Source organism: Globicephala melas, chromosome 20, assembly GCF_963455315.2.
Source record: "Globicephala melas chromosome 20, mGloMel1.2, whole genome shotgun sequence".
Lineage (NCBI taxonomy): Eukaryota > Metazoa > Chordata > Mammalia > Artiodactyla > Delphinidae > Globicephala > Globicephala melas.
In genome coordinates, this window is record NC_083333.1 from 30,065,318 (window position 1) to 30,084,429 (window position 19,112).

At 47.4% G+C, this 19,112-nt stretch overlaps 1 protein-coding gene across 3 annotated transcripts in view; it reads left to right on the plus strand.

The window, feature by feature from the left end:
* AFMID (arylformamidase) overlaps positions 1-19,112 on the plus strand; it is a 24,702-nt gene continuing 5,590 nt past the window's right edge. For 2 of the 3 annotated variants that reach the window (XM_030837850.2, XM_030837852.2), the window contains exons 1-10: positions 1-242; positions 2,098-2,188; positions 13,010-13,114; positions 13,196-13,244; positions 14,334-14,419; positions 14,515-14,587; positions 14,771-14,868; positions 15,120-15,198; positions 15,307-15,448; positions 15,658-15,762. In XM_030837850.2, coding sequence (XP_030693710.2) covers positions 174-242; positions 2,098-2,188; positions 13,010-13,114; positions 13,196-13,244; positions 14,334-14,419; positions 14,515-14,587; positions 14,771-14,868; positions 15,120-15,198; positions 15,307-15,448; positions 15,658-15,762 — 897 coding nt within the window. In that variant the 5' untranslated portion in view covers positions 1-173. The remainder of the gene's footprint in view (positions 243-2,097; positions 2,189-13,009; positions 13,115-13,195; positions 13,245-14,333; positions 14,420-14,514; positions 14,588-14,770; positions 14,869-15,119; positions 15,199-15,306; positions 15,449-15,657; positions 15,763-19,112) is intronic. The other variant, XM_060290695.1, reaches the window with a different exon arrangement.

Here is a 19,112-nt window from a genome sequence, read left to right on the forward strand (position 1 = left end):
CGGCGGGAGATTTTACCTCAGCCCGCCCCCTCGTGGGAGGGACCGGGAACGCGCGCACCAGGCTCAGCTCACCAGGGCGGTGGGCGCGGCTCCCAGGGACGGGGCCTGACCAGAGCCCCGCCCTCCTGGCATAAAAAGGCGGCCCGGGCACCTGTCGGCTCGTACACAGCGGGATGGACGGGATGGACGACTTGGACGGAGGTCCTGAGGGCGGGGCTCCCTGGAAGAGGATGTCTAAAGAGGTAGGCGGATCACTGGGAGAGGCTGGGGCTGAGGAGTGTGGTTCAGAGATGAGATGGGGGTTGAGAGGAAAGTTTAGAACCACTCCTGTGGGCGCCGTTGATAGCCTACTGTGTGCCAGCTCCCGAAAGCTTTAGCACTGTGATTTATTGATATTTTACTTCTCGCCACAGGTAGGCTTTTGCTAGCCTGATTTTAAGGGTAGAGGAAATGGAAGCCCTGGCTATGTTTTTCTACTTTTTTTTGGCCTCACTGTGCGGCATGCAGGATCTTAGTCCCCTGATCATGGATTGAACCCGTGCCCCTGCAGTGGAAGCGCGGATTCCTAACCACTGGACCGCCAGGGAAGTCCAGCCCTGGCTATGTCAATACCCATAAACCGGGATGAGGTTGGGGCCGAAGTTCTGGACCTTAATCTGAGGTTGTGCAATGTTTGGAGGATGTGTCAGACCTGAAGAAGTAAATACCGGAGGGCTGGTATTTACTGAGGGAAGGTTATGGGGGTTAGAAACCACATATGCAAAGCATTTGTTATGCTTATCATTCTGTTATAATTTCCTAACTAGTTTTCCTACATTTAAGGTAGTGGTTCTTTCTCTGGTCACGGACGCCTCTAAGAATGTGGTGACAGTTACAGATACTGCCCCCAAGAAATCCTAACCTCTCTTTTTCGGTCTCTCTCTGTCTCACATATAGACACACACACACACACACACACCCCTATAATATCAGAGCACTTTCAGAAACCCATTGCATTTTCATTATTATAAATAATAGCAATAATAAAAGATGATGATGATAGCAGTCACAGAGTGTGCGAGGTATGACTGCAAACATCCGACGGGCATAGATTGTACAGATCCAAAGACCCCTGGCCAAGAACCCCGTTCAATGGGAAGAGGGGGAAACCCAAATTTGAGTGGCTAGCTTGACTTCATTTACATGCCTTATAGCTTTCAGCCTCACAAGGTATACAGCCTCACAAGGCTGAAAGCTATAAGTCATGTGAATGAAGTAAAGTACTATTGTTTTGCCCATTATACAGATGAGGGAACTGACTGTCAGTAAGTTGCCCAGGGTAAAAGAGCCTGCAAGTGATGGAGCTTGGATGGCACTCAGCCCATCTGATTCCAGAGCCCAAGACCTTTCCATGAGGCCACCTGTCTTCAAATTCTCCAGTCCAGCCTTCACCTGTTTTTTTTGTTGTTGTTGTTTTGCCTCTGAGCCCTTTCTCCAAAACCTGGTTCCTTATTACTTTCTGTGTTAAGTCTGAACATCTTAGCTTGACATTCAAGACCCTCCACCCCCCAGCCCCCGCTTCCCAGCCTCACCTCTGTGTTTCAGCAATCTGGCTGGTCAACATTTCCAAACTGACCTTTGATTCCTTCCTCTTCACCTCTGTTTCACCGATTGTGCTGCGTCCACCTGCAGTCAGAATCATACCTTTTCAGGGAATATCAGCTCTACCTCACTTTCTCTGCAGCGGCCACCCCAGCTCCCTGGCTTCCTGTGGTCTTAGCCGCTGTGGAAGTGGTACCCATGATGGCATTGACTGGGACAGATCTATGGGACCTCACTTCCCTGTGAAGCTGTCCTGCTGGTTAAAGGCATGGCCATTGCTCTAGACCGTGGATCTGGCAGCATCTGCAGTGTTGTATCTGAAACACCTAATTAGTTAGTGGGGGAGAGTGGGGAGTGGATTGTCAGGCTGGAGACTGGGGGGCTTGAAGGAAGCTAAGGGCATCTATGAGAGCCTGAGATATCAGGGAAAGGGCTTCTGCAGGCACGCGGAGGGGCGGGAGCACAGTCTGCGTGGAGGTCAAAGGTCTTATGGAACTTCGTGTCTTTGTCCCGTAGGAGCTGGAGAATCAGTACTCCCCCAGCAGATGGGTCGTCCGACTGGGAGCAGAGGAGGCCTTGAGGACCTACTCACAGATAGGAAACGAAGGTACCGGGGGCTCTCTCTGTGGCCGCTTCAGGTGGACTTTAGCATGTGGCAGTGTTTCAGGATGCCAGGGCGGGGAGGAGGGGCCTCCCAGCCCCAGCCTCTCGGGACAGTTCCCAAAGTCCAGGCACCTCATCTGCTCGGGGCCAGGCGCCCCGGAGCCCTCGCTGCAGGACTGCCGGAGGCAGGGCAGGGGCAGTGACCATGCCCCACCTCCCCTCCTGCTCAGCCAACCTGCCAACTATGCCCAGGCCCTAAGGCCACAGTGGCCCAGGGAAGTGGAGTGAGAAAAGGAATGTGGCTGCTGAATGCGGGATGTTGTTGCTATCTACAAAAAGCAAAGAGGTCTTTTTTTTTTTTCTTTAGAGAAATCAGGGCTTGGGAATCTGTAAGCTAGTGAAGTCTCAAGGTTAATTCCCATCCCAGCCCTGGGTCTCTAGAGTGTTGTGCTGCCACCTTTTGAGTGGGTTGGGCAGGTGGGCTCCATGGGGGATGTGTGGGTGAGGGAGCAGCCAGCCTCTCCTCCAAGTCGGAAAACTGGATGTTGGCAAATGAGCTTTGTGTCAGCAGGCTGACTGGAGCTCCCAGGGTTGGTGGTTCTCTACACTGAGATAAGCCAGCTGGAGGGACAGGCTAGTGGGGGTTGGTTCCAGCACATTTCAGCGCCCTCCCTGTCCTGATAGGGGGTGGAGCTGTGTCCTGGGCTCTTCAGAGTCCCCTACTGTGCCTAGCTCTGCACCAAATATGTCTCTATATACTCAATATATATTTGAGTGTGCAGAGAAACCTACATGAGCTGGTAGAAAACCTGTTTGTCTATTGTAATTGTCTTGAGGGAGAAAAGAGCTGACCCTGTAGAGAAAGGGAGTCTCTCATAAGAAGCAAGGGCTTAGAAGAGACTCTGAGGCTGTTGCCCTCAGAGACTGTCTTTAGCAATCCCTCCTGAGAAGCCCTATGGACAGCTTTACATTCACATCCTACCTCCCTTCCTATTTTCGATGCTCCAGCTGGCCCAGAGGTGCCGCAGGTGCATCTGCCCTATTTCATTGGTGAAGAAGGTGAGTGCGACAACAGGGGGGCATCAGGGCCAGACGAGTGGGCGGAGCCATGCATGCGCAGGGTTGGAGGCTGTCTCTATTGGAAATGTTGATATTTCTTTCATCGTGGACTTTTTGGCATTAATTTTGATTTTTAAAAATATTGCACTTAAATGTTATCTTTGTATTGGTCAGCTCAGGCTGCCATAACAAAATGCCATAGGCTGGGTGGTTTAAACAATAGGAATCTCTTTCTCCCAGTTCTGGAGGCTGAGAAGTCCAAGATCAACGTGCCAACTGAAAAAAAAAAAAAAAAAGGTGCCAAATGATTTGGTTCCTTGGTGAGGGTACTCTTCCTGGCTTGCAGATAGACCCCTTTCCCCTGCATCCTCACATGGCAGAAAGAGAGAGAAAGAAACGCTTGCTCTTCCTCTTCTTATAAGGCCACTAATCTCATCACAAGGGCTCCACCCTCATGACCTCAACTAAACCTAATTACCTCCCAAAGTCACCATCAAAATAGCGTATGAATTTTTGGGAGACACAAGCCTTCAGCCCATAGCGATCCTCATTACTGAGTCTTTGGTGCCCTGCCCCATGCTGTGCCTGAGGTGTCTCACTCACCCCATCCTAGTCCTGCATGATGAGGTTAAACAACTCACCCAAGCTCACGTGGCTAGGGACAGCCACCACTTCCCAGAGCTGAGCTTCCAGGTAAGAGGGGAGCAGGCTGACAAGGGGTGATGACAGGCAGGTGGCGTTGGTGAGTGCCCACCAGCTGCCTCTCTTGGTTGAGTTCCCCAGACCTCTGGACTTGCAGATTGCCTCCTTGGAGTCAAACTCCCAGAAGATGGCGAAGGAATGTAAAGCGGAAAAAATGAACAGTGGAATCCCTCGCCAACCCAGAAAACCTCTCCACAGAGGTAGAAGAGAAAGAAAACATGATTTTTAATTGAGTAAGGAGATTGCAAAACCAGAAAGAAACCTCACCCTTTTATACAGCCAGGCTTATATCCCTAGGGCATACCTGTTCTCAAAATCAGCATACCTGTGTTCAAGCAAGAGGACCTGAGGGCACTATCTACTGCCCTAGTCCATCCTAATTCCATAAGGGTGGCCATCTGTGTTTGCAAATTGCCTTTATCCAGAGGAAGACGAGAAATTCCCATATCCTTAAGGCAAGAGGTGGTTTTGCAACTTGGAGCCAGGTGCCTGCAGAAGTTAGGGTCCTTCTCTCCCATGGGGTATCTTGCTCGATAATTATATTTCAAAGGGAGAGCTCCCAGGTCTTTGAGAAGAACATTCCTAGGTTGTAAAACTGGCAAGAGACTCTTTTAGCTTTAAAAAATATTTACATATGGGGAATTCCCTGGCAGTCCAGTGGTTAGGACTCCACGCGGAGGGCCAGGGTTCAGTCCCCGGTATGCGAACTAAGATCCCACAAGCCGCGCAGCGATAGATAGATAGATAAAATATTTACACACATTCCCAAAGGGGTAGAGAAAGGATATTTGATGAGGTCTCCTAAAAATAAATGCTCTAAGAAAAGGGAGGAAGGTAAACTCTCTTTTCCTTTTTTGCACTACGGAGAATGAAATTGTTTTTCTTTTGATCTATATTCATTCTAACAGCGTCGACCTGGAACTTGCAGTGGGGACTGCCCTCTTCCAATGAGTAGGTCATTTTTATCCTCCACCAAGGCCTGGCCTCTCTCAGGCTGGGCACCTGGGGACAGCTGGGTGAGCACCGGCAGAGGAAGGTTTGAAGAACTGTTTCCTCTACCAGTAGCTATTAAATTTGATTAACAAGACTCAGTAAAAACACATTGTACAAGAAACTAAAGGAGGTATATGTATAACCCGGCTTGGGGCACAGTTCCAAACTCCCATTCCCCCAAACCACGCCTCGCCCAAGGAGCACCAATCACCAGTGAGGTGGGTGGGGCCTCGTGATTGACAGCCCCTGCGACCGAGAGCCTCTCTGAGGACCCCTCCTGCCTTTCAAGGCTGAGATTGTGCTTTTTCCTCTCCATCAGAAAAACCAAAGGAAGAAAACAAAGGCACGCAAAATACAGGCCCCAATTTTGTTTTACTGTGATAAAATACACATAACATAAAATGTACCACTTTAACCATTGTAAAGTGTACAATTCAGCAGCATTTAGTACCTTAACGATGTTGTACAACCATCTCCTCTACCTGGTTCCAACACATTTTCATCACCCCAGAAGGAAAGCCCCTACCCGTTAAGCAGCCCCCTGGCAGCCACTGACTGCTTTCTGTCTCTGTGGATTTTCCTATTCTGGACGTTTCGTATAAATGGAATCCTACAAGATGTGGTCTTTTGTGTCTGGTGGCTTTCCCTTCGCATAATGTTTCCAAGGTCCAACCATGTTATAGAAAGTCAGTGCTTCATTCCTTTCTATGGATGAATAATTTTCCATTGTATGGATGGACCACGTTTTGTTTATCCATTCATCCGCTGATGGACATTTGGGTTGTTTCCACCTTTTGGCGACTGTGAAAAGTGCTGTTGTGAACATTCATGTACAAGTTTTTGTTTGAAAGCCCTAATTTCTTGTTAAGTTCGATAGACACAGCCATTCTACCAAACTGCATGTATTCCAAATGTTTACTTCCACCTTTTTACTTAGTTCATCATGGACCAGTAGCAAGCCGTGTGGGACACCCATTGTCCACAGACCACGTTATAATAGCCCTGCTCTGCACTCTCTGAGGTTGGCTATTTTTAGGCAACAATTGTTTTCTGATTACAAAAGGAGCATTTGCTGATTGAAAAGGATTTTAGAAAATAAAACCGTCAATAATTGTCACCCATTGTTAACACTGTGAGATCATTTCTTATAGTCTTTTTTTCTCCTAGGAGAAAGTGTTCTGTACTTATAATGTGCAATCTTGTTTTTAATAGCATAAACAGCCTTAAAAATTATTTCTAGAAGAGATACTATGTATAAAATGGAGAAACAACAGGATATATTGTATAGCACAGGGAAATATAACCATTGTTTTGTAATAACTTTAAATGGAGTGTAATCTATAAAACGTTGAATCACTGAGTTGTACACCTGAAACTAATATAATATTGTAAGTCAACTACACTTCAATTTTAAAAATTCTTTCTAACCCAGGGCTTCCCTGGTGGCGCAGTGGTTGAGAGTCCGCCTGCCGATGCAGGGGACACTGGTTCGTGCCCCAGTCTGGGAAGATCCCACATGCCGTGGAGTGGCTGGGCCCGTGAGCCATGGCCACTGAGCCTGCGCGTCCGGAGCCTGTGCTCCGCAACGGGAGAGGCCACAACAGTGAGAGGCCCGCGTACCGACGGAAAAAAAAAAAAATCTTTCTAACCCAAAAGAATTGAAAATAAGTTCTTAAACAAGTACTTGTACACACATGTTCATAGCATTACTCACGGTTGCCAAAAGGTGGAAGCAGCCCAAATGTTCATCCACAGATGAATGGATATACAAAATGTGATATGTCCATACAATGGAATAGTTTTTGGCCCTAAAAAGTAATGAGGTACTGATACCTACTAGAACATGGATGGACCCTGAAAACACAATGCTCAGTGAAGGAAGCCAGGAACAAAAGGTCACATTTAGGTGAAATGTCCAGAATAGGGAAATCCGTAGGAACAGAAAGCAGTTAGTGGTTACAGTGTCTGGGGTAAGGGGGGTTTGGGGAGACACTGCTTAACGGGTAGGGGGTGTTCTTCTGGGGTGATGAAAATGTTTTGGAACTAGATAGAGGTGATGGTTGCATGACATTGTGAATGTGCTAAGTGCCACTGAATTGTTCACTTTAAAATGGTTAATTTTTTTAAAATTTGTTTATTTATTTATTTTTGGCTGCGTCGGGTCTTTGTTGCTGCGCGCGGGCTTTCTCTAGTTGCAGCGAGTGGGGGGGCTACTCCTCATGGCGGTGCACGGGCTTCTCATTGCGGTGGCTTCTCTTGTTGCGGAGCACGGGCTTCAGCAGTTGTGGCACGCGGGCTCAGTAGTTGTGGCTCGCGGGCTCTAGAGCACAAGCTCAGTAGTTGTGGTTCACGGGCTTAGTTGCTCCATGGCATGTGGGATCTTCCCGGACCAGGGATCGAACCTGTGTCCCCTGCATTGGCAGGCAGGTTCTTAACCACTGCGCTACCAGGGAAGTCCCTAAAGTAGTTAATTTTGTTATGTGAGTTTCACCTCAATAAATTATTTTTAATCTTTTGCAGCACTACCACTTCTCTCTGTCCATCTGCAAGTCCTCATGCCCCGGGGGCACTGTGCTAGGTGCTGGGAAGAAGGGGGGTGGCCTTTGTCTTCTCTCCTGACCACCCCCCTCTCCACTTCTTCAGCCTGTGCCGCTCTGCTGGTTTCCACTCCCTCCTCCTGGGAAACTTGGTTTTTCTCTGACTTTGGTTATCACAGATTTGGCTACGAACTCACTGTGACTGAGCCCCAGAACCCCACCCCGCTGACGTCCCCCAGCTTCTCCAGCTTGTCCACTGGTTCTGGCAGACAATGGCTCCCAATGTGTGTTCACTGCTCTAAAAATCCCGTATTCTACATATTCATCCCTCTCCCCCCTCCCCGCCCACTCCCTAGAAGCCACTGATCTTTTCACCGTTTCCGTGGTTTCACCTTTTCCAGAATGTCCTATAGTTGGAATCATACACTATGTAGCCTTTTCAGATTCTGGCTCATTTTTGTAGCACATGTTACCACCTGACATCTTTCTGTAACTGCTTGTCCCCCTCACTAAGGGGTAAGGCACATGTGATTTGGATTTTTTTTATTATTTTGTCACTACGATATTCCAAAATGGGCACAAGGCTGCTGCTTATATAAGTATTTGTTTGCTAAATGAATTAAAAGACTGGGGGAGAATAGTTCTGAAACTAGATGGAGGCTGATGGGCCCCAGCCTCCTCTTAAATTGCTGTCCCAGACGTGATGAACCCTTGGTCTTCATCTTCTTCTCCGTGACTGTCTGATGGGTCTCCCCGCCCCACACCTGCGTTAGTCTCTAGGCCCCTGCTCCCCCTAATTGCTCTAACACGATGCTCAGTTGGGTCCAGGGACCTGGAGTTTCTCTCTGTAAGAGCTGTGACACTTTGGACTGTGATTAATAGAAACCGAAGTTTTGCTTTTTCAAAAAAGGAAGTTTGTAATAGGGTTTATGCTGGGGTGTCTTGTTGAAGCCCTCCTGTGCTGCCTGTAAGTGCAGCGCCTGGAGGGCTGGCAGGATTCATGCTCTGGAGGAGGCAGTGGGTCCCCCCATTCTCTGTCCTTGCAGCCAGCTGCCCGCCATCACCGTCATACCACCTCCTGGAGAGAGGCAATTTCTCTGGCTCAGTGTCGGTTGGGTTTTTTAATACTGGAGGAAGACTTTTTTATGCATGATAACGAATATCGATAGCTGCTTGGTTTTAATTGCTCTTCAGCTTAGGGCATAAATTGCATCATCTTTTTCTTAGTTTTGGCACAGCATAAATCTTGTTGGTCCACGTACACTTCCAGAACCCTTGCGTTAATTAAGTTGCTCCCCTTTGCTGAGCCTGCTGTGTTGACGAGCTTGTCGGGAACAAACACCTTCACACAGTGCTGGTGGGAGGGTGGTTGGCAAACCCCTCAGAGAAGGCGAGCAGGGGAGCTCCAGGGCCTTTGGGGGGAGTGTGGGGGCTGTTATAGACCGAATTTTGTGTCTCCCCAAAATTCACGTGTAGAAGCCCTAACCCCTACTGTAGCTGTGTTTAGAGATGGGGCCTCTAAGGAAGTAATGAAGGTTAAATGAGGTCGTAAGGATGGGGTCCTGATCCAGTAGGATTATTAGAAGAGACACAGAGGGTTCCTCCCCCTAGAGAGGGAGAGCTCCTCCCAAGCACAAAGAGGCCACGGGAGCGCACAGCGAGAAGGTCATCTGCCACCCCTGGGGAGGGCCCTCACCAGACATCACCCCACCTGGCACCTTGACCCTGCCTTCCAGTGTCCAGAACTGGGCGAAAAAAATGTCTGTCGTCGAAGCCTCCCCACTGTATGGCATTTCGTTAAGGCAGCCTCAGCAACTAAGACGCGAGGCTCCGATTGAATTTGCGCCTCAGATCAACAGGATGTGATGCTAGTTATACCCGGCGCACACGTGTGGCTGGATGGAGCCCTGGTGAAAGCAAGGGAGTGGAGAGGGACTGTCCCTGCTTCCAAGGGAGTAGTGAAGGGGTTCCAGGGTGGTCTCAGTAGGGGTGGGGAGAAGACTCAGGATTCAGGATAAGCAGAGAGGGAGCTGGGAGACTTTACTGATGATCAGATGTGGTTTGTTTGCCCTAAAAAGTGTCACTACTGGGCTTCCCTGGTGGCGCAGTGGTTGAGAGTCCGCCTGCCGATGCAGGGGACGTGGGTTCGTGCCCCGGTCCGGGAAGATCCCACATGCCACGGAGCGGCTGGGCCCGTGAGCCATGGCCGCTGAGCCTGTGCGTCCAGAGCCTGTGCTCCGCTGCAACGGGAGAGGCCACAACAGTGAGAGGCCCGCGTACCGCAAAAAAAAAAAAAAAAAGTGTCACTACTGGTTAAATAAATTAAGGTGCAGCCATAGGATGGAATAGCAAGTTAACTTTATGAAAAAAAGAAAAGAACGAGGAAGCTGTCTATGTACTGATTGGGAAAGCTCTCCAAGAAAGATGAATTGAAACAGGCAGGGCAGAAATGTATTTCATACGCTGCCCTTTGGATTAAAGGGAGAGAGAGTCCATATCCGTATTAATAATAACAGTCACCTTGGCAGGGATATTTCATGCAAATGCCTGTTGTATATTTTTTAACCATATAAACATATTATTTCTTCAAAAGAAAAATGAATGGCATTTCATTTATTTTTTTAAGTTAATGCTCAGATAGCTCATAACTTTCACAGATTAAATTCCCGTCAACTTTTCAGCGCAACTTACAAGATGTGATGGAATTCTGAAAAAAGCACTTCAAATTATAATCGCAAATGCAATGCATTTGATTTGCTTAACAGAATCTCATGGTTCTAATCAAGTAAAACGTACCTATTTATAATGGATTGATTCAGTTAAGTGTGTCCTGCAGTGTGGTCTGCACCCAGAGTGGCACCTGGGGGCAGGTGAAGCCTGTTTGGGTCTGATCCTTGTAGAAGTCACACATCAGGCTCTGAGCAGTTGGTCGCTTGAAGCTTTAGGAGACGGGAAGCCCCCTTCCACCCCTCCATGGGAGAGGGAGTGGGAACCCACAGAACACAGCCAGCCTCATCCCTTTCCTAAGAAGCCTCCCCCTGGCCTTGTTCCCTCACTCAAGGGTGGAGTGTTGGTGATGGCAAAATCGGTTTTTCAGTCACTTCACCTGTCCTGCAGAGGCAGTCTGGTCCCTGCTTTAGGCACGTGGGAAACTTGGCACCTGCCATCATTTTTATTTCTCTTGGCCTTGAGCAGTCCAGCAGAAACGGAGGCGGCCCATTTTAACAGTTTATTCACACTTGCATAAACACGATCTATGCAAACTATCTTCATCTACCTAGTTTGCCCTTTCTGGAATTGCAGAATCACCCAACCCAAGGGAGCCCTGGTGAGTATTTTTGGGAAGGGGCCGGTGGGCGGGGGGACCGTGGCCACCAAGGTTGGGGATCTGGAGGCTTCCAGGGACAGGGATCCCAAGTTGAAGGTCTCTTGCCACCAATCTTCAGTATCAGAAAGATTGCAGTGTTCATGCTGTATGGTATTTGCGTAACCTGCTTTCGCTCTTTACGTGGCAAAATACTCTCCCTCCAGTATTTCCTTTTTGATTAATGCATTTTGGGTCCTGTTTGTGTAATCTTTGCCTAGTCCAAGGTCATTAGGATTTCCTATTTCCTTTTCTAAAAGCTTTATTGTTTTCGCTTTCATCTGGTCCATCTGGAATTGGTCTGGTGTGGTGTGAGGTAGGGATCAGGAAACTATTTTTTTCTCCCTTCAGATATTCAATAGACCCAACACTACTTACTGAAATATTTATTCATTACATAATTTTCTTCTTCTTTCTTTTTTTTACACACTTTTCTTTTTAAAAATTAATTTTTATTGGAGTACAGTTGCTTTACAATATTGTGTTAGTTTCTGCTGTACAGCAAAATGAATCAGCTATACATATACATGTATCCCCTCTTTTTTGGATTTCCTTCCCATTTAGGTCACCACAGAGCAGCACAGTTTTCTTTTTTTTTTTTTGGCTGCACCACACGGCTTGTGGGATCTTAGTTCCCTGACCAGGGATTGAACGCAGGCCCTCGGCAGTGAAAGTGCGAGTTCTAACCACTGGACCACCAGGGAATTCCCTACACAATTTTCTTTTAAGTGGTTATGATGTACCAGGTCCTGGGTGTACAGAGGTGGGCACAGCAAAGCCCTTGTCTTCTCAGAGCTCATGTTCTAGTTAGGGTGACAGACAGACAGTAAACAAGTAAAAAATATATGAAGGATTAATGAATGCTGGGATAAAAAATAAAGGAGTGGGGCTACCCTGGTGGCGCAGTGGTTGAGAATCCGCCTGCTAATGCAGGGGACATGGGTTCGAGCCCTGCTCCAGGAGGATCCCACATGCCTCGGAGCAACTAAGCCCATGCACCACAACTACTGAGCCTGTGCTCTAGAGCCCGTGAGCCACAACCACTGAGCCCGCGAGCCACAACTACTGAAGCCTGCATGCCTGGAGCCCGTGCTCCGCAACAAGAGAAGCCACTGTAATGAAAAGCCCGCGCATGGCAACAAAGAGTAGCCCCCACTCGCCACAACTAGAGAAAGCCCGCACATAGCAATGATGACCCAATGCAGCCAAAAATAAATAAATAAATTTTAAAAAATAAAATAAAAAATTTTACATAAATAAATAAAGGAGAGAAGGGGACTATACCATAATGTATTTTAGCTGTTTTCTATTGTAGATCACTGGGGCTGTGTCCAATGTTTTGCTGTCATAAATAGCATTAGTGTGGGCATCTTTAAAACAAGTCCTTAAGAATACTTCTGATTATTTCCTTATAATAAATGTATGGATAAGGACTTATGCATCAAGGAATATGATCTTCTTGGGCTTTGATACATATTTCCAAGTTGCCCCCCAGGAAGAACTTACCAGTTTACACTCTCTGGCACCCAGTGGTGGAGGGAGCTGAGCTTCCTGGGTTTCAGTGATCAAAGTGGGGCCTTGAGGGGACATTGTTTACTGCAGCATGAACATACAGAGTCCCATCCCACCTCCAGGCCTTTGCCTTTGGTATTTAATTTACTTACGGTAAATTACGTAAATGTACTTCCTCCTTTCTCCTGACCCCAGTCCTAGCCAATTTTCACATGCCTCTGACCTCTCCCATCATGGTGCTCAATTATATATTCATATTGCTTTATTATCTATTTATTTCAAGTGATTTTATATCTTAGTTCCTAGAAGGTTATTTTTCCAAATACTTGGAAAAGTTTGTACTTCCCAGAGCACATAGCCAAGTGTAACACACATAATAAGCATGTAATACAGTAGTGGTCGAAACGGTGCCCATCAGAGCTGCCAGCTCGCCAGAGACAGACGCCACAGATAGTTCTGGCCCCCACTTGGATGGGCCAGTCTGATCTCTTTGTAACTATGCACCTGTGGGATGCTTCAGATCCCCCCAGCCCTGATTACCATGAGGACTTGGGGAAGCACTGATAGCTGGAGCTAACTGGTCAACCCAAAGGGGCTTTCGGCAGAAAGGTTCTGCCTGAGGTTGTGCTGACAGCAACTTGTCCATTTCTGGAGACAGCTACCAAGAGGGCCCAGGCCACCGGGAGGAACCTGCTCGATGTGCCCTATGGAGACGGCGAAGGGGAGAAACTGGACATCTACTTTCCTGAGGCAGTGTCTGAAGGTAAGCGGGGGCTAGTGGTCCCCCATGGATCTCAGCTGGGAGCCCTGCCTCGGCCCACACGCCCTTTGTCTTGTCCTACAGCCTTGCCGTTCCTCGTGTTTTTTCATGGAGGATACTGGCAGAGCGGAAGGTGAGTCGGGGGATTTGGATGAATGGAGAAAAAGGGAGATTCATCTTTGCCTGGACTCTTCATTTCCTAGGGCTGCTGCAACAACTTACCACAAACTTGGGGGCTCCGACAACAGAAATGTCTTACCTCACAGTTCTGGAGGCCAGAAATCTGAAATTCTTCAAGGTGTGGGCAGGGCTACGCTCCCTCTGAAGGCTCTGGGGAGGACCCGTTCTTACCTCTTGCAGCTTCTGGGGTGTCCGGGTCTTTCTCGCCTTGTGACCGCATCACTTCAACCTCAACTTTCATCTTCACAGGGTCTTCGTGTGTCTGTATTTCAATCCTCCCTCTCCTTTCTTTTACAATGTCACCAGTCATTTGATTTAAGGCCCATCCTGAATCTGGGATGATGCCATCTCAAGATTCTGAATTGTATCTGCATAGCTCCTATTCCAGATAAGGTCACATTTGCAGGTATGGGGGTTTAGGATTTGGACATGTTTTTTGGGGGGACACTATTGGATCCACTATACCCAGTGAAAAGCCTGTTCAGTCTACTCTAATCAAATGGAAAACCACAGTGACTAACCATCCCTGTTTGCTCAGAAGTGAGTGGTTTCCCAGGACCTGGGGTTTTCAGTGGTAAAAAAAGAGAGTCCCAGGCAAACTGGGACCACGGGGCATCCTAAGATAAGCAGAGGGGAATTTGGGATCTTCAGGGACACTGTTGTTCCCTAGGATCTTACTAAGGCGTTGTCTGTTATAGGATCTACTGCTCTTCAAGCATATCATCTCAATGCTGCATTTATTGCATTTTTACCCTTTGCTTCGTGAAGCTCTCTACATGTCTCACCTCCTTCAATTCTGAAAAACAGCCCCCTAAGAGAAAAAACATAATTGTTCCTATTTTACAGAGAAGGAAATTAGGCTCAGAGGTTAAATATAGTCTCTAGGGTCCCATAGCTAGCATGTGATGTCGCAAGGACAAAGCCTCCCTTCTTCCCTTACTGCACCAGGTCAGAGAGCGACAGTGCCCTGGGTGGACAGGACACAGAAGCAGCCTAGTGGCCAAGTGGCCTCCAGTTGTCACGTCTTTGTCTCCTTCTGCAGTAAAGACTCGTCAGCCTTCATGGTCGGCCCACTGACAGCACAGGGAGTGGCTGTGGTGATAGTGGCCTATGACGTTGCCCCCAAAGGTAATGAGGGTAGTCTTGCAGGTGCAAGGGCTGGTGGGCTTTGGCGGGGAGAGGGCCCCCAGCGGAGCCTGACATAGCTCCTACCCTCTGCACAGGCACCCTGGACCAGATGGTAGCCCAGGTGACCCAGAGCATCGTGTTTGTCCAGAAACAGTATCCAGGCAACCAGTGGGTATCGCTGTAGATTTTCCTTTGGTCAGACTGAGTGGGAGGACAGTGGACTAATCTTGGAAGCAGCCCAACTGCCCCCTCTGGCTTTGTAGCAAAAGGCAAATTGGGACTCCTTGATACTGGCCTGTTGCTTTGGTTATACTGGATGCAAACCCAGCTCTCTGCTCTGACCCACCCAAGGGGAATTTACCTGTGCGGACACTCAGCTGGGGCTCACCTCGCCGCCATGATGCTCCTGGCCAACTGGACCAAGCATGGAGTCACGCCCAACCTCAAAGGTTTCCACGGGGACTGAGCCTGGCTGGGCAGCATTCACCCTCCCCTGATGGGCCTGAGGGTCTGTAACAGCTGCTTGAAATTTCAACAGCTGTGAGTAGCTTGACCTCGGGGCTTTGAGCCTGGGGAGCAGGGCCTGCTTTGCTTCTTCTCTGCCCCCTACCGTGGCCTTGCCCCACTGGCCCTGGAGGCGGGCTGGCCCCATCTTGCCCCACCTGCAGCCTGGCTCTGTGACTGTTCCTTACCTTCACAGGCTTCTTCCTGGTGAGTGGGATCTATGACCTGGAGCCTGTCATGCACACCTCTGAGAATGCCTCTCTCCTCACAACCCTGTGAGTCACTTGTCCCCTCGTCCCCCAGCTGGCCTGCAGCCTGCGAGGAGGGCCAGGGGTGCAGCAAAGGCTGCTCTCTGTCCTGACCACACTTACTCCCTGCACCAGGGAGGATGCTCAAAGGAACAGCCCACAGTGGCACCTGAAGACGGCCCCGACACAGCCTGTGGATCCAGCCTGCCGCATCCTGGTGACTGTGGGCCAACACGACAGCCCCGAATTCCACCGACAGTCCAGGGAACTTTATCAGGTACCCGCAGCACCCCGCTTTTGGCTCGAGGTTGAGGGTCATGCAGTCTTATTATCTTCCTGTTTATTTCACCCAGACGGACCCCACGATACCAATCATTTATTCAACAAATACTTAGCACCTGGTATGTGCCAGGCAGCTGCGAGAGCCCCTCTCCCCCCAGCCCCCCGCAGCCTCATGCTTCCTCTTCCCTCGTTTCTCCTACTCAGACTCTGCGCCGAGGAGGGTGGAAAGCCTCCTTTGAAGAGCTCCATGACGTGGATCACTTTGAAATCCTTTGGAACCTAACCCAGAAGGACTACGTGCTCACCCAGGTAGGGTGCATCCCTTCACCGTGGACAGAATGCGTCCTGCTGTAGCCCCTGCACATAAGGCGAGGTGGCCAGGCAGGGGGCGTGGGGAGTCACCTCGCTGGCTCTTTGGCACCCAGGAGGTTGGGGGACTTGACGATAGGGATTGAGTGCCACGCTTGCTTCCTGTACTTCACCTCCCTCTGAAACAGCCCCAGGTGATCTGCAGAGGCTGGTCCTGGGCACACAGGTGGGATCTGCATGGGGCTGTGGTGTGGATCGGGACAGGCAGGTACAAGAAAGTATTAGCCTGTTTGTGTGTAAGCATAAAAGCAACACCAACTCCGTTGGGAAAGGAGGGATGGAGCTGGCCACATAAATGTTTATTACAATTTTAATGTGGAGAATCCTTTTAAAAGTCTAAGGATGGGGCTTCCCTGGTGGCGCAGTGGTTGAGAGTCCGCCTGCCGATGCAGGGGACAGGGGTTCGTGCCCCGGTCTGGGAAGATCCCACATGCCGCGGAGCGGCTGGGCCCGTGAGCCACGGCCGCTGAGCCTGCGCATCCGGAGCCTGTGCTCCGCAACGGGAGAGGCCACAACAGCGAGAGGCCCGCGTACCATAAAAAAAAAAAAGTCTAAGGATGAAAAGGAACCTTCCTACACTGTTGGTGCGAATGTAAATTGATACAGCCACTATGTAGAACAGCATGGAGGTTCCTTAAAAAACTAAAAATAGAGTTTCCATATGATCCAGCAATCCTACTTCTGGGCATATACCTGGAGAAAACTATAATTCAAAAAGATATATGCACCCCAGTGTTCATAACAGCACTATTTATAATAGCCAAGAAGCAACCTAAATGTCCATCAACAGATGAATGGATAAAGATGTGGTATATATATTAGTCAGCCATAAAAAAGAATGAAATAATGCCATTTGCAGCAACATGGATGGATCTAGAGATTATCATACTAACTGAAGTAAATCAGACAGAGAAAGACAAATATCTTATGATATCACTTATTATGGGGAATCTTAACAAATGATACAGGGACTTCCCTGGTGGTGCAGTGGTTAAGAATCTGCCTGCCAATGAAGGGGACAGGAGTTTGATCCCTAGTCCAGGAAGATCCCACATGTTGCGGAGCAGCTAAGCCCATGCAGAGCAACTAAGCCCGTGTGCCACACTACTGAGCCCGTGTGCCACAGCTACTGAAGCTCGCGCACCTAGAGCCCATGATCCAAAACAAGAGAAGCCACCACAATGAGAAGCCCGCGCACCACAACAAAGAGTAGCCCCCGCTCGCTGCAACTAGAGGAAGCCTGTGCACAGCAATGAAGACCCAACGCAGCCAAAAACTATATTAAAAAAACAAATTAAAGGAAAAAATGATACAAATGAACTTATTTACAAAACAGAAATAGACTCACAGACATAGAAAACAAACTTATGGTTACCAAAGGGGAAGCGGGGGGCATAAATTAGGAATTTGGGTTTAACCTATACACACTATTATAAATGAAATAGAAGACCAACAAAGACCTACTGTATAGCACAGGGAACTATATTCAATATCTTGTAATAACCTATATTGGAAAAGAATTTGAAAAAGAATATATATATTATATATATATAACTTAATCACTTTACTGTATACTTGAAACATTGTAAATCAACTATATCTCTATTTATTTATTTATTTAAAAAATTTTACTTATTTATTGGCTGCACCAGGTCTTACTTGCAGCATGCATGCTCTTAGTTGTGGCATGTGGGATCTAGTTTCCTGACCAGGGATCAAACCTGGGCCCCCTGCATTGGGAGCATGGAGTCTTAACCACTGGACCACCAGGGAAGTCCTGACTATACTTCAACTGAAAAAAATATTTTAAAAAAGTCAAAGGCTAGATTGGGGAAAATATTTGCAATGGACCCGGAAAATATACAGTCACTACTTTTTTTTCCTGGGAAAGTGGGTACCTGATTAACTTTACTTTTTTTTTTTTTAATATTTCTTTTTCCTCCACTTTTATTGAGATATAATTGACATACAGCACTGTATAAGTTTAAGGTGTACAGCATAATGATTTGACTTACAAACATCATGAAATGAACCATAATAGGTTTAGTGAACATCCATCATCTCACAGATACAAAAGAAAAGAAAAAAGAAAAAAATATTTTTCCCTTGTGATGAGAACTCTTAGGATTTACTCTTAACAACTTTCATATGTAACATAGAGCAGTGTTAATTAAATTTATCATGTTGTACATTGCATCCCTAGTGCTTATTTATCTTACAACTGGAAGTTTGTACCTTTTACCACCTTCCTCCAATTCCCCCTCCCCCCCACTCCCAATTAGCTGCCACCTCAATAGGACGTTTTTTAAAATTATTTTTTATATTTATTTATTTACTTTTGGCTGCATTGGGTCTTCGTTGCAGTGCACGGGCTTCTAATTGCGGCAGCTTCTCTTGTTGTGGAGCATGGGCTCTAAGCGCGCTGGTCAGTAGTTGTAGCACGCTGGCTTCAGTAGTTGTGGCATGCAGGCTCATTAGTTGTGTCTCACAGGCTCTAGAACGCAGGCTCAGTAGTTGTGGTGTACGGGCTTAGTTGCTCCGTGGCATGTGGGGCTTGAAGGCGTGTCCCCGCATTGGCAGGTGGATTCTTCACCACTGTGCCACCAATGAAGTCCCTCCATTAGGCTTTTATAGCGTTCAGTTTTAATTCACATAGTTAATATCCTTACCACACAAAGAGCACTTTCAAATCAATAAGAACAGTTCTTTTTTTAAATTGAAATTTAGTTGATTTACAATATTATATTAGTTTCAGGTGTGTAACATAGTGATTTAATATTTTTATATAGCCTATACTCCATTTAAAGTTATTATAAAATATTGGCTATATTCCCTGTGCTGTACAATATAACCTTGTAGCTTATTTATTTTATACATAGTATCAATAGTTTGTACCACTTAATAAGAGCAGGTCTTATTTCTCTTTAAGAACAGAAATAAATAGAAAAAATGGACAAAAAATAAGTGATAATTCAAAAAGAAATATAAATGGCCAGTAAACATGGGGGAAAAGTAAGCTGCATTAGTGATCATAGAAATGTAACTGAAATGGGACTTCCCTGGTGGTCCAGTGGTTAAGACTTCGCCTTCCAATGTAGGGGGTGCAGGTTCAATTCCTGGTCGGGGAGCTAAGATCCCACATGTCTCACAGCCAAAAAACCAAAACATAAAACAGAAGCAATATTGTAACAGATTCAATAAAGACTTTAAAAGTGGTCCACATCCAAAAAATCTTTAAAAAAAAAAAAAGAAAGAAAGAAATGTAACTGGAAATGAGTCCTTTCCCACCT